Source organism: Pterocles gutturalis, unplaced genomic scaffold, assembly GCF_000699245.1.
Source record: "Pterocles gutturalis isolate BGI_N339 unplaced genomic scaffold, ASM69924v1 scaffold3408, whole genome shotgun sequence".
Taxonomy (NCBI): domain Eukaryota; kingdom Metazoa; phylum Chordata; class Aves; order Pterocliformes; family Pteroclidae; genus Pterocles; species Pterocles gutturalis.
In genome coordinates this window covers 27,115-37,930 of record NW_010122777.1, presented here as the reverse complement: position 1 = coordinate 37,930, position 10,816 = coordinate 27,115, and the positions used below count along the sequence as shown (strand labels likewise).

General features: G+C 50.9%; 1 protein-coding gene across 1 annotated transcript in view; it reads right to left on the bottom strand.

The window, feature by feature from the left end:
• SCRIB (scribbled planar cell polarity protein) overlaps window positions 1-10,816 on the bottom strand; it is a gene marked incomplete at both ends in the record, with an annotated part of 59,916 nt that overhangs the window by 33,527 nt on the left and 15,573 nt on the right. Inside the window, 12 exons of the mRNA XM_010077620.1 lie at window positions 220-282; window positions 2,390-2,707; window positions 3,181-3,245; window positions 3,315-3,414; window positions 3,968-4,093; window positions 5,297-5,421; window positions 6,018-6,184; window positions 7,682-7,881; window positions 8,528-8,646; window positions 8,996-9,140; window positions 9,229-9,303; window positions 10,557-10,620. Coding sequence (XP_010075922.1) covers window positions 220-282; window positions 2,390-2,707; window positions 3,181-3,245; window positions 3,315-3,414; window positions 3,968-4,093; window positions 5,297-5,421; window positions 6,018-6,184; window positions 7,682-7,881; window positions 8,528-8,646; window positions 8,996-9,140; window positions 9,229-9,303; window positions 10,557-10,620 — 1,567 coding nt within the window. The remainder of the gene's footprint in view (window positions 1-219; window positions 283-2,389; window positions 2,708-3,180; window positions 3,246-3,314; window positions 3,415-3,967; window positions 4,094-5,296; window positions 5,422-6,017; window positions 6,185-7,681; window positions 7,882-8,527; window positions 8,647-8,995; window positions 9,141-9,228; window positions 9,304-10,556; window positions 10,621-10,816) is intronic.

Here is a 10,816-nt window from a genome sequence, read left to right as displayed (position 1 = left end):
TGCTGCACCAGCCATTCTCACCGCAGGTATGGAAAACTAGGGAAAGGAGGTGAAAGCAGGGAAGGAAACAATCATGGTGTGGTTGTGATCAGTCAGGTCCAGAAGCCACTTGACCCAGAGAGATCAGAGTTTCCCCTACAACAACGGGTGAGCCTGGGAAGCAAATCAAGCAGACTGAATGATTTTTGTCAGAGGGAGAACAGTAGGAGTGGTACAGACCTCTTCCTCCTCAATGCGAGCAGGTTCAATCAGCAGATTATTGGCTTGATCAAACGACACCCCCTGTTAGGACAGGAACCAGCAAAGAGGCATGCGGATTAGTGGAGCATCAACCAAACCCGCCACCACTACCACCACCACCCAACACGCAAACACACGCCGCTCCGACAGGTCTGGCCGCAGAGCCCCAGAGCAGACCCCACTCACACCACTCCTGGTGACCCCCCACCAGCGCAGACCAGCAACGGGGCTGCTCCGGGGGGTCACAGCACGCAGAGTGCCAGCCTGCTCTGGCCCAGGTCACTGGAAGCTGCGTCTTAAAGGCCGTATTTCGTCTGTGTTGGCACTCTGGGGCTGTGACCGCCAAGCTCCCAAGCTGAACACTACTAGCTGGTTGTGCCCCCTCTGTACCAAGTCATTCGGTGAAGGAGGAAGGATTAAACAACACGGGAGGAAAGCACAAAGGGATCTCTGGTGCCACCCAGCTGCTGCACAGGAAGGAAGCAATCCCAAAGCAAACTGCACTGGTCCCTCCTGCAAAGTGAAGAGCCTTCGGAGGAACAGTGCATCCTGTCACTTGGAAACCAACTGTCTTTGCAGAAAACCCTCTGGTTTAAGGATTCAGCCTACTTAACACCCTGTCCCGCCTCCTTCTTCAGTGCATGTATGCAGCACCTCTTACTTGAAACCCCACTGCACAGGGGCACTGCTCCCACTTTGGAAGATGGCTCAGGAGGCAAGCTAATCAATCTGCCTTCATGGAGCAGCATCCAGCCCAGCCCCACAAAAAGGAAAAAACAGTGATTTCCAGGCAGAAGGCTTTGTCAATAACAAAAGTACCTGATAGATACACCAAACCCGTGGTCTCAGCACCTATGTAGACTTTACAGGCTGTGCCAATGGGTCAGTGCATCCTCAGCTGTGAGTCCTGGACTAAAACAAGATTTTTGGGTGAGGGCATTTCCCACAGATGGCAGGTCTGGGATGAAGGGGACTCAAGATGGCTTCACACATTCTTACGAGCAGCAGCAACTCCTTTTCCTTCTGAAGAACTTCACAACCAGTAAGGAAACTACATGTCTCGTCCCTAGGGAGCAAGGAACGAGCTGTATCAGCTCAGACACAGCAAGGCAAGCATCTGCTGAGAGAAGGGCTCCAAAAGCAAATTTGAGTGCAAGAACCTTCCCTGAGCAATCCGACCTCCAGCATGGGGTGGAAACGATCCCAACAGTCTGGAGTGCTTGCGGTAACAGCAAAAATGGATTTTACTCCAGCATCTTCCACCCGTTCAGAGACTAGCACCTCACCCTTGAGACTTGTTGGTGTCAGACTACGATGGAGATTCAGCCACATCCTAATCCCCACCTGCCAAACACACCTCACAAAACCATCACACCAGCTGCAGCAAGAACTGGTCTGGCCTCATGCAGTGTCCCTCATCTTTCCTATTCCACTGGGAGGATCTTCTTCAAGCAGGAATCTCCTGGTATCCCTAGCCAAACATGGTGATTCAGCTGGGGAGAGCCAAGGACCTCCTGTCTCATCAGCCCCCAGCATAACCAGAAAAGCCCATTGTGGCCCCAAGGCTCATGGAAATGGCAAAACTCCAGAGCACAAGTTCTCCCAAATCCCGATGCACACTCCATCAGACTGTATCTGCGCTGGGGCAGGCACAGGGTGGAACCCACGTCAGGGGAACGCTCCTGTCTGCTCTCACTACCCCCTCCTCTCCAGGGAGCACCGTGGCAGAAAGACAAGTGTGAGGAGCCTGAGATTAGATCCACCCAGGGATAAAGCTCCTCTGGTTACAAATGTGGTGCAACAACCAGAGAGCCAGAAGGCGACTGAAAGGAATGGAGCAACCTGTCAGCGATGGGACAGAAGAACTATTCTCGCAGCACAGAACACAGCATCACATGTAATGGGGAGGGGGCAAGAATCCGGATACAGCACAAGGAGTCAGACATAAGCAACATGGCACAGCTCTTGGACAATCATATGAGCCCCAGAAGGAACTTCAGCTCTCCCACCCTCAGAATGTCTCTCCTGGAGTGCTGGAGCCTCTCGCCAACGTTTCCATTGGTACCACAACAACCTGGTTGATAGTTCAAAGGAGCACAAGGGAGGTCTGGCACCCATCCGACCTTCCCCCCTCCCCACGAGACCTTACCTTCACTGACGGCTGAGCAGATAAAGCTCCATTCTTTCTGTCATCCTCATCCCATGCTTCCTCCTGATCCTCAGGCTCTGTGTTGTTATTGCAGCCTCCCAACTCCTCTTCCTCTTTGGGGACTCCATCGCTGTTCAGCCCCTGCAGGAGTGCCACCACTGCCTCTGGCTTGGGCAGCTTAGTTATTTTAAAGTGTTTCTTATAATGGGGCGTGTCCTTCCGGATAAGCCTCTGCTTCTCCACTGGGAATGGTCGCTCTTCATCTTCATCCTCATCCTCGCTCCGTATTAGTGTGTCCTCAGCAAAGTGTACCGTGGGCTACAACGGCAAAGTCCCAGAACGGTTGTGAACCCCCAGGTAAAAGCCACACCTGGAGGCAGTGCAGAAACCTGCCATCCCCCCACTACCAACACAGGCAAAGCCAGTGCTGCTGCTTCTGTGCTACAGAAGATGCAGGAACACACATTAAAATTCCACCATACTTGCCTTTTTCCATATCAGCTCCTTCACCCAGACACATCTTCCGTCAGCTCCAGGGATTGAGGGCACTCAAACCTGTAACCCTGATTTCCCCACAGTTCCTGTCTGGCCCCCACACTGTCCTTCCTCATCTCCCATGGACCCAGCTCCCACAGGCTGCCTGAATCTCTACTTGCACTTGGCTTCCATGGCCTGTAGTTGTCTCCAGTGATGCCCAAATCACACTTGGTACGTCCATTTACTATTTTCTCCGAAACTTTTAAGTCCTTCCAGTTTTTATCATGACCCTGCTGCATCTCCTAGGCTCCTACCTCATTGTATTCCACTTCCACATCTTCCTCCTCTTGGTCAGCGGCTTCCTTATGCTCCTCTTCAGCTCTGGGCTTTGCCTCCTTCTCCAGCTCCTGCATCTCCGGCACTTGCCCATTTGGCCAGCTCCTCTCGCCCTCCTCTCCCTGCTCCTCTCCCTTGCAGTCAGCAGAGGCAGTGCTGTTGGAAAGGTGGGAGTCCTCGCTGCGATTAGACGTGCCGCTCAGCCTCTTCTCCTGGGAAGAAGATTGTAAAAGTCAAGATGGAAACCAAAGCAGCAGATGGAGCAATGTAGTGTGACTGCTGCGAGGTGGAGTGTGATCCAGTACCAACAGAATCAGCTGCTTCTTCAGGCTGCCCGCTGCACCTCCCCTAGGTCTGCCCCTGTTCCACCATCTCTGCAGGCATTTATTCTTAGGATCACACCTGGGTGACACCAGATGCCTCTCCCAAGGACTCTGTTTCCATCATTCTTTACTGGGAACATCAGAGCCTTCTTTTCCTCTCCCTGTGCTATGACAACAGTGGTACCAAGGCACACAGTTCCCCTTACGCCATTCTCTGGATCCTGGCTGCATCTCTTGCTCTATCTCAGTGGCCTCAGCTGACACCACAAGGCAGATTCCAGCCCCAGGAATCCAGGCAACCCACGCTCAGTCGCCAGGAATCCAGGCAACCATGCTCAGTCCCTTCCCATCTTTCCCAAAAGTAAGTTATTTCTTCCCAGGCTACATGCACTGCCTCCCAACGTGCTCTATGGTTATGCATTTCTCAGTGAACAGCACGCACCTCGGAGTTAGGAGAAGTTGGGTCCATGACAGGCTTTGCAGCATGACACTCATTGCGCCGAACCTCAATCACCTTCTTCATCACCTTCAGCTCGCTGGGATGAGGGGTTGCTCTGCGTTGTAAGCCCTGCCAAAGAAAAAACACTCAGAGCAGGAGATTCAACAGCCAGAGCAGCACATGCCATGCCTCGAGACCAAACCGGTTCAAATAACATGTTTTATCAGAGTGGTGGAGCCCCGGCTGGACGTGACCCAAATGTCACGCTGCAGGATTTGATCCGAGCTTCTCCACTACTGCAGGTTGCAGCTGGAAAGAGGTGGAGGCAGATCACACTCAGACACTATCCTGCTCTCCATCTGACAGAGGGATCAGGAGGAGTTACACAGACAGCAAGTTTTAAATTGTGCTTCAGGCTTAGTAAATGTGAAACTGTCAATACAGAAACCCCTAAAGGAACACACAGATGGAATATCTCCTTAATCCCTCCAGTGTTTCTTAACATGTCTGACAAGCCTATACGCTAGCAGAATTTGTGATGTTAGCTAGCTCCATCCCAGCTAAGAGTCAAGAAAATCAGTATGCTACAATTAATAACAACGTTAAAAACAACCAAAAAACCCCCACAAAACCTCCAAACACCAGCAGCATATCCATGCTGCAAGCAAAGATGCAAATACAATTTATTAGGATTTGGATCTCAAGAGAATCTCTCTCCATGAGATAAAAAAGGAAAAAAAATCCTGCAAGATATTTAAACCAACAGAGTACTTGCTGAAAACTGAAACTTTTATCCTATCCTTTGCATCTGCAATTGAAGCAAAATGATCTGCCACAGCTTCTGAGGCTGGCTGGCTTTAGCGTTCAGCTATTTAGTAACGGGATACTCCACAGAACGGGCACGCGTCTGGCTCCGTGCTCAGAGGAGTGGAGATTGCCTGGCTCCAGGTTGGCTGTGCAGCTCTTCCCCTTGGCAGGGGAGTCAAATAAAATCCAGTCCTGCACTGCTCTGACTGTCAGGACTCTGAATGCTCCATGGGCAGGTGAGCAGCCACAGCTCCACTCCTGCGGGACAACTGTCACACTGTAAATCTGCACAAAGGCTCTCAGAGAATTCTCTTTTGTGTCTGTTTGTCTCCTCAGGGCACCAAATGCCCTTCAGACTGCAAAAATAAAGTATGAGACTGCAAGAATATGGTATGCGACTACAAGAATATTACAGGGGCTGTGAAACATGAACACCACAGTGGTTCCCCATCTTGAAAAAAAAGTTTAGATTGTGCCTATGTTTCCACAGGGAGCTAAGAAGCCTCCAGAAACTCTCCTTCTTACCCGTCTCTCAGCTCCAGACTCCTCTTCATCATCTACTTTGGGTTCATCCAGGAACTGAATCACACTGACTCTGTTCAAGTTGGTGTCCGTCCAGCTCTCATCCACACTGTTCTGCAAAAGATTCTCTGCGGAGAAAGAGAACACAGTGGGAGCTGCTTGCTAAACAAACAGGGCAGTAGGCTTGGATGAAAGACAGTTCTCAACCCACTGGGGCACTTCTGTTTTATCTGCCCACGGCATCAAACCACAGAGGGCTTGAGGACAAAGGATGGAGCCTCCAGATCTTGCCACCTCCTGTACAGCTCCCACCAGATCTGCAGCAGCCTCTACAAAAGGTACTGAACGGTTCAGCTCTAGCATTCCTCACCCAAGAACAAAGGAAAAAGGTAGGATAACAGCACGAATCAGAAGTATCGACACAAGAATATCATCGCGACAGGAAGCAAACCTTACAGACAATGAACAACTCGGTCAATAGATCAAAGCGGGAGACTTGAAGGCTAGGCGCAGCTTCTTTACCACTTGGCAGAGCAGCAGTTTCTTGGTTTTAACAATCTCTGCCTTGGAAAGTTGCCACCAGCCATTCACGAGCCTAGAGGTATCACAGTAGCGAAGAACAGTCCAACTGAGCATCGAGGAGAGGAGGGTTCACAATCCCTTCCCTACAGCACTCTCCAGAGTAGAGGGTAGAGCAGGCAGCTTTCACAATCCAGTCTCTTACCTAGGCTAGGGGAGGGCTGCTGGGGAAGCAGGTAACAAGTGAGAACTTTCTCTCCTGTCTTTTCATCATCCTCCGTTTGGAATTTCAGCATGGGCTGGGACTGGTTTTCTGCCAGCCACAGGGCTTTCAGGTTCAGATTGGTCAAAGCAAATGGCAAGTTCTGCAGCCTGCAAGAGAAAAGAAAAACTGCTGCTTAAACTTACTTGGTAATGAAGGAACTTCAGCTCAGCTCCAGCCTGCATCACCTGCATCGGGGAAGGACGGAGGCAAGCCACTGTGGGACCCCTCACAGCTGGCTGATGCTGCACATGGCTCTGCCACGGCCACGGACTGGACTCCAGTAACCCACCTGCATCAGTTTTCAGCAACTCTCAACAACAATGTGGGAATGGTGAACTTTGAAGAGGAATTTGAAGACAGAAAAATGATGCTGACCAGTAAACAGAGAGCGTTCCAGACAGCAGCTCTGGTCACCTTCCAACTGCTGCAAAAAATACCAGCCTCAGCTAACACAACTGCAGCTAAAATCTGCAAAATCTTTCACACCAGATCATAGAGATCTGGGTTGTTTTGTTTTATTTTTTAATTAAAGTTTTTTAACTTTTCTACCTCTAGTCTACGAATTCCAGGCTTTCTAAATATCAAAGCTTCAAATCACTAAACTGCTGCATGTAGCATGGCACCTGCCAGAAATTTCACCTCGCCATAGTCAGAATACAGGAACAGTCAATGAATCACATGCAAATCCAGAAAGAAAAGCACCTCCATCCCTGTGTTAACTGCAGACCTGTAGCAGCCTGAGTGGCTCCTCACTGGACTGGATTTTGCTCCATAAACGCTGACAGTCCCAGTGAGGCACCTGGAACTGCCCTGGCACACGGGCCACATTGGCAAACACCGGAGAAACTGGGCTGGCACTGGCTGGAGAGGAAGCCTGAGCAGTAAGAACCAGGTGTGTCTGGTGTAGCTCTCAGATACCTGGAATGAAGCAAATACCAATATTCTTGTATTTGCACAGAACTGACAGCAAGCCTGGTCCTCGCTTCAGGCCAGTACAAGGGGCTGAAGGCTGACCAGTCTTGGCACAGAGAACAGATACAGCCGAAAGCCACCCTAGAGCTTGTGTGTCGTGATGAAAGCTACTCACGAGCATGTGTGCTGGCAGGGAGTGCTGATGAGAGGAGGAGGAGAAGGAGGTGCTTTTCTGCAGGTCTGGGAAAAGCCTGAACAAACACTGTGCTCCTCCGGAGACAGCTTCCAGTGCCTCTAGCCCGAGAGATGTCTGCTGCACATCGTAAGGCTTTGGCACTGACTACCTGAGGACTAATGACACAGAACTACAAAATCTGCAGGAAGGCAGACAGTGGACCCAGGATTTCTGCTGATCTTTGTGTCACACATGGCAAAGTGCCCCCACACTTCTGCATCAGCTCTACCCTGTATTCAAGTAGCACAGAGAAGCACTTAACAGGCAAAGCTTGAGAGACACACATCCTCTTTCCAGAGCCCTGAGCAGCCAGTCTGGGCTTCTCTGAACTGCAGATCCTGGGACCAGCACAGACCCAGCGTCTCTCAGAACACACCAGGGCCAGCCCATGCTGCCCGTTCCCAGCAGCCCCCTTAGGAACACGCCTGGAAGCCTCTTCACCCTTCCTGCTGCTGACCTGTTCCCAGCCACGTCCAGGACGTGGAGCTCAGTGGTGTTGGCAAGCTCTGGAGGCAGGAGGGCCAGGCGATTGTCTCGCAAGGACAGCACGTTCAGATTGGCACAGCCTCCGATCTCAGCTGGAAGGGACGTTAGCCGGTTCCGATCCACGTTCAGGTTTGTCAGCTTGGCCAGCTTGCCGAGGGACTTCGGTAAGGCCTAGGAAGGAGATGATTCGGTAGTTGCAAAAGATAAGAACACAAGAATAAAAGTATAAAGGCATAAAGCCTTCTATCTGGGGGGGGGGGTAAAGCTGCCTTCTGTCCTAAGAGGCAAATTTTCACTAAGTTCTCACTACAACTTTGGGACAGATTTTCCCTCAGGTTCAGAGACTATTACATGCCAGCTCTCCACCTCAGCACAGCATGTTCAGAACACCACTGGTCAGGATTTTTCTCCTGTTCATCTATTCGTTCCCAATACTTGTGTTTTAACCAGAAAATCATGAGAGTTTGGAGCAGGGCCAGTTTAAATTACACTACTCCATGGCCCCTCGCCAAAGGCAGCTTTTCACATAGCCTTGCTCCCATCACATCGGATGGGCTCCTGGACTGGCTGTCCTAGAGCCAGCACCCTAGCTATCCTGGGGAATTCTTCAGAGAGAAAAAACAGTGAGAGAATGCAGTATCCACCAGAGTCTTCTCGAGAGCCTGTGAGCCAGGTGAAACTGTGCAAAGCAGCTGAGGGGAGAGCAGCTGGAGCACACTCAGGAATCTGGTGCAGAGGCCAGGAGATGGGAAAAGATCCCTGGCACATAGCTGAACTGAACAGCACAGAGAGGCAGGGTGGCTGTTGGTGTACTTACTGTCAGCATGTTCTCTGTCAAGATGAGTTCTGACAGATTTTCACAGTCCCCAATTGACTCTGTCACCTCTGTCAGCCGATTCTGGTCCACCTTGAGGATGGAGAGCTGCTTCAGCTGACCTGGCCAGGGCAACAAGCTCGGTGTTAACTCTGCCACAGCAATAATGATGCTGTTCCGTGTTCACTTGGCTGAAATGCCTCCCATCAGGGATCACGTAACCTAACCACACAGGTACTGCCTTTCCTTCCCCACCCGTTTTGTTCACAAGCACAATGCGGATCAAGAACTTGAACTCATCCCGTAGAGTTCTGCTCACCAGTATCATCCACTGCTTCTGCACTTCAACTACAGCGAATAGGTCCATCAAGCCCTAACACCTGGTTACACACACTCCTGCCTGAAGGACCCCAACGGAAACACTGCCGGCATAGTGAAGTCCTGCACTGCTGCCCATCCCGCAATACTCACCAATCCCATCCGGAATGCATTCCAACAGGTTCTGTGACAGGAGCAAGTCCGTCAGTGCTACTAGCCCACTGACCTCGTTGGGCAACTGCTCCAGCTTGTTCTCAGACACATCCAGGCAGACCAAGCGGCGGAGATTGCCCAGCTCCTAGGATCAGAAAGGAGACGCTATGGCTCGAGGGAGCAGCTGAGGAAGGGAGCAAATGGGGAAGCAATGGCTCTGAAGAGGTACTCACTGAAGGCAGGGCCGAGAGCTGGTTCCGGTCTAACCAAAGCTCACGCAGGTTTGGTAGGGCTCCCAGCGTATCTGGCTGTAACAGAGCAGGACAGTAACACCATCAGTCCCTTCCACAGGGGAGAAGCTGCTCTAGGATGCTACAGATCACACCACACCTCCACAAAGCTAGACACTGCTTTCACACCTCCTAGAACCATCCACCAAACGGTTTATGAAGCTAACGTGTTGGTGTGCCACAATATAGTGGCACGTACGTTTGGAAATGTCTGGGGTGGCATACTGGCTGCAAAAGGTCCCAGCAGGAAGCACAGAAGACAACAGCAAGGGCTGTCTGGTAGCAGGCAAGACAAGAACTAAACAGGGTTTTGGAAATTCTGGCCTTACAGAAGAAATTAGTCTTTCTCCTCTTCCTCCTCTCAGATGTAAAACAAACATTTGGATAACACCGGCCAACCCAACACAACATAGATGCAGCATCAGCAGCAGTAGACATATGTTCATAGCATCACTCCCCAAACACCACACACAGCGATTGGCATTTGGGCTTGGACTTAACGCACCGCTGAAGTGCGGTTTAAGTGTCAGACAACTGTTCTCAACAAGAAAGCTGCAGCCTTATGCACAGCAAGCTGCACAAACTGCTCCTTTGCCTCCCAATGTAGACAGTTTCTGACAAAAAACATTCCAGAACATCAAGAGCAGGACTTAGTAACAGCTTAATCCATATCTGCAAAATTAAAGAATATCACTGGATGTCTCTGAATGTCAAGACAAGCTGCATTTTGAGACCGTGCGCCGTGTCTCAGCATGCTCAGAGTGCTCCATGAGGGCACTCCAGTCCAGCGGGCACACACCCCATGTGTGGCTGACTTCTCTGCCAGGGACAACAGGGAATGGTCCTGCACTTTCTAGCAGAGAAATCAAATCAGAAAGGAGAAAGGCAGAAAGTTGGCCTGGCAGAAGTGGAAAACAACAGCTGGGGGCAGTGCAAGACAGGAGGAAGGAAGGACCAAACAGTCTCAGTGGAAAGGAAAGATCCTCAGGCAGCTGGACAGCAAGAACAAACATCCCAGAGCAGAAGGGCTTGGACAGAGCAGAGCGAGCTGTGCGTGAGGACAGCAGGAAGCAAGACACAGGGGCCAACACATGAAGAGAACACTATGCTGGGAATGATGACTCGGCCGTGGTGGGCAGATCAGAGTCTTCCCAAACAACTAGAGGGTTCATTTCTTTGCATTTCAGATGAAAAACCACTTGCTTCCACAGAGGTAGAGGGTTCTGCCCCTACCAACCACCCACATTCCCTCCCCACCATCCCTCACCTACCAGTACTTCCAGGTCATTGCCACCGAGGTCCAGCTGCTCTAACTTGACAAGGAAGGAGAGTGAACTGCAAGACACAGAGAGTAGAATGGGGAAGAGAGGAAAAAAAAGAAAGAAAAAATGAATGAACTGAAGGTTAGCATCTGGGACACACATCTCACACATTACACGGTTTTTAATGACTCCTAAAACAGGTGGGGCAGTCCTGACCTTTTCCATAGTCCCTCTGAGCCAAGCAGTGTGGGGGGCTGGTTCCCTTCCCC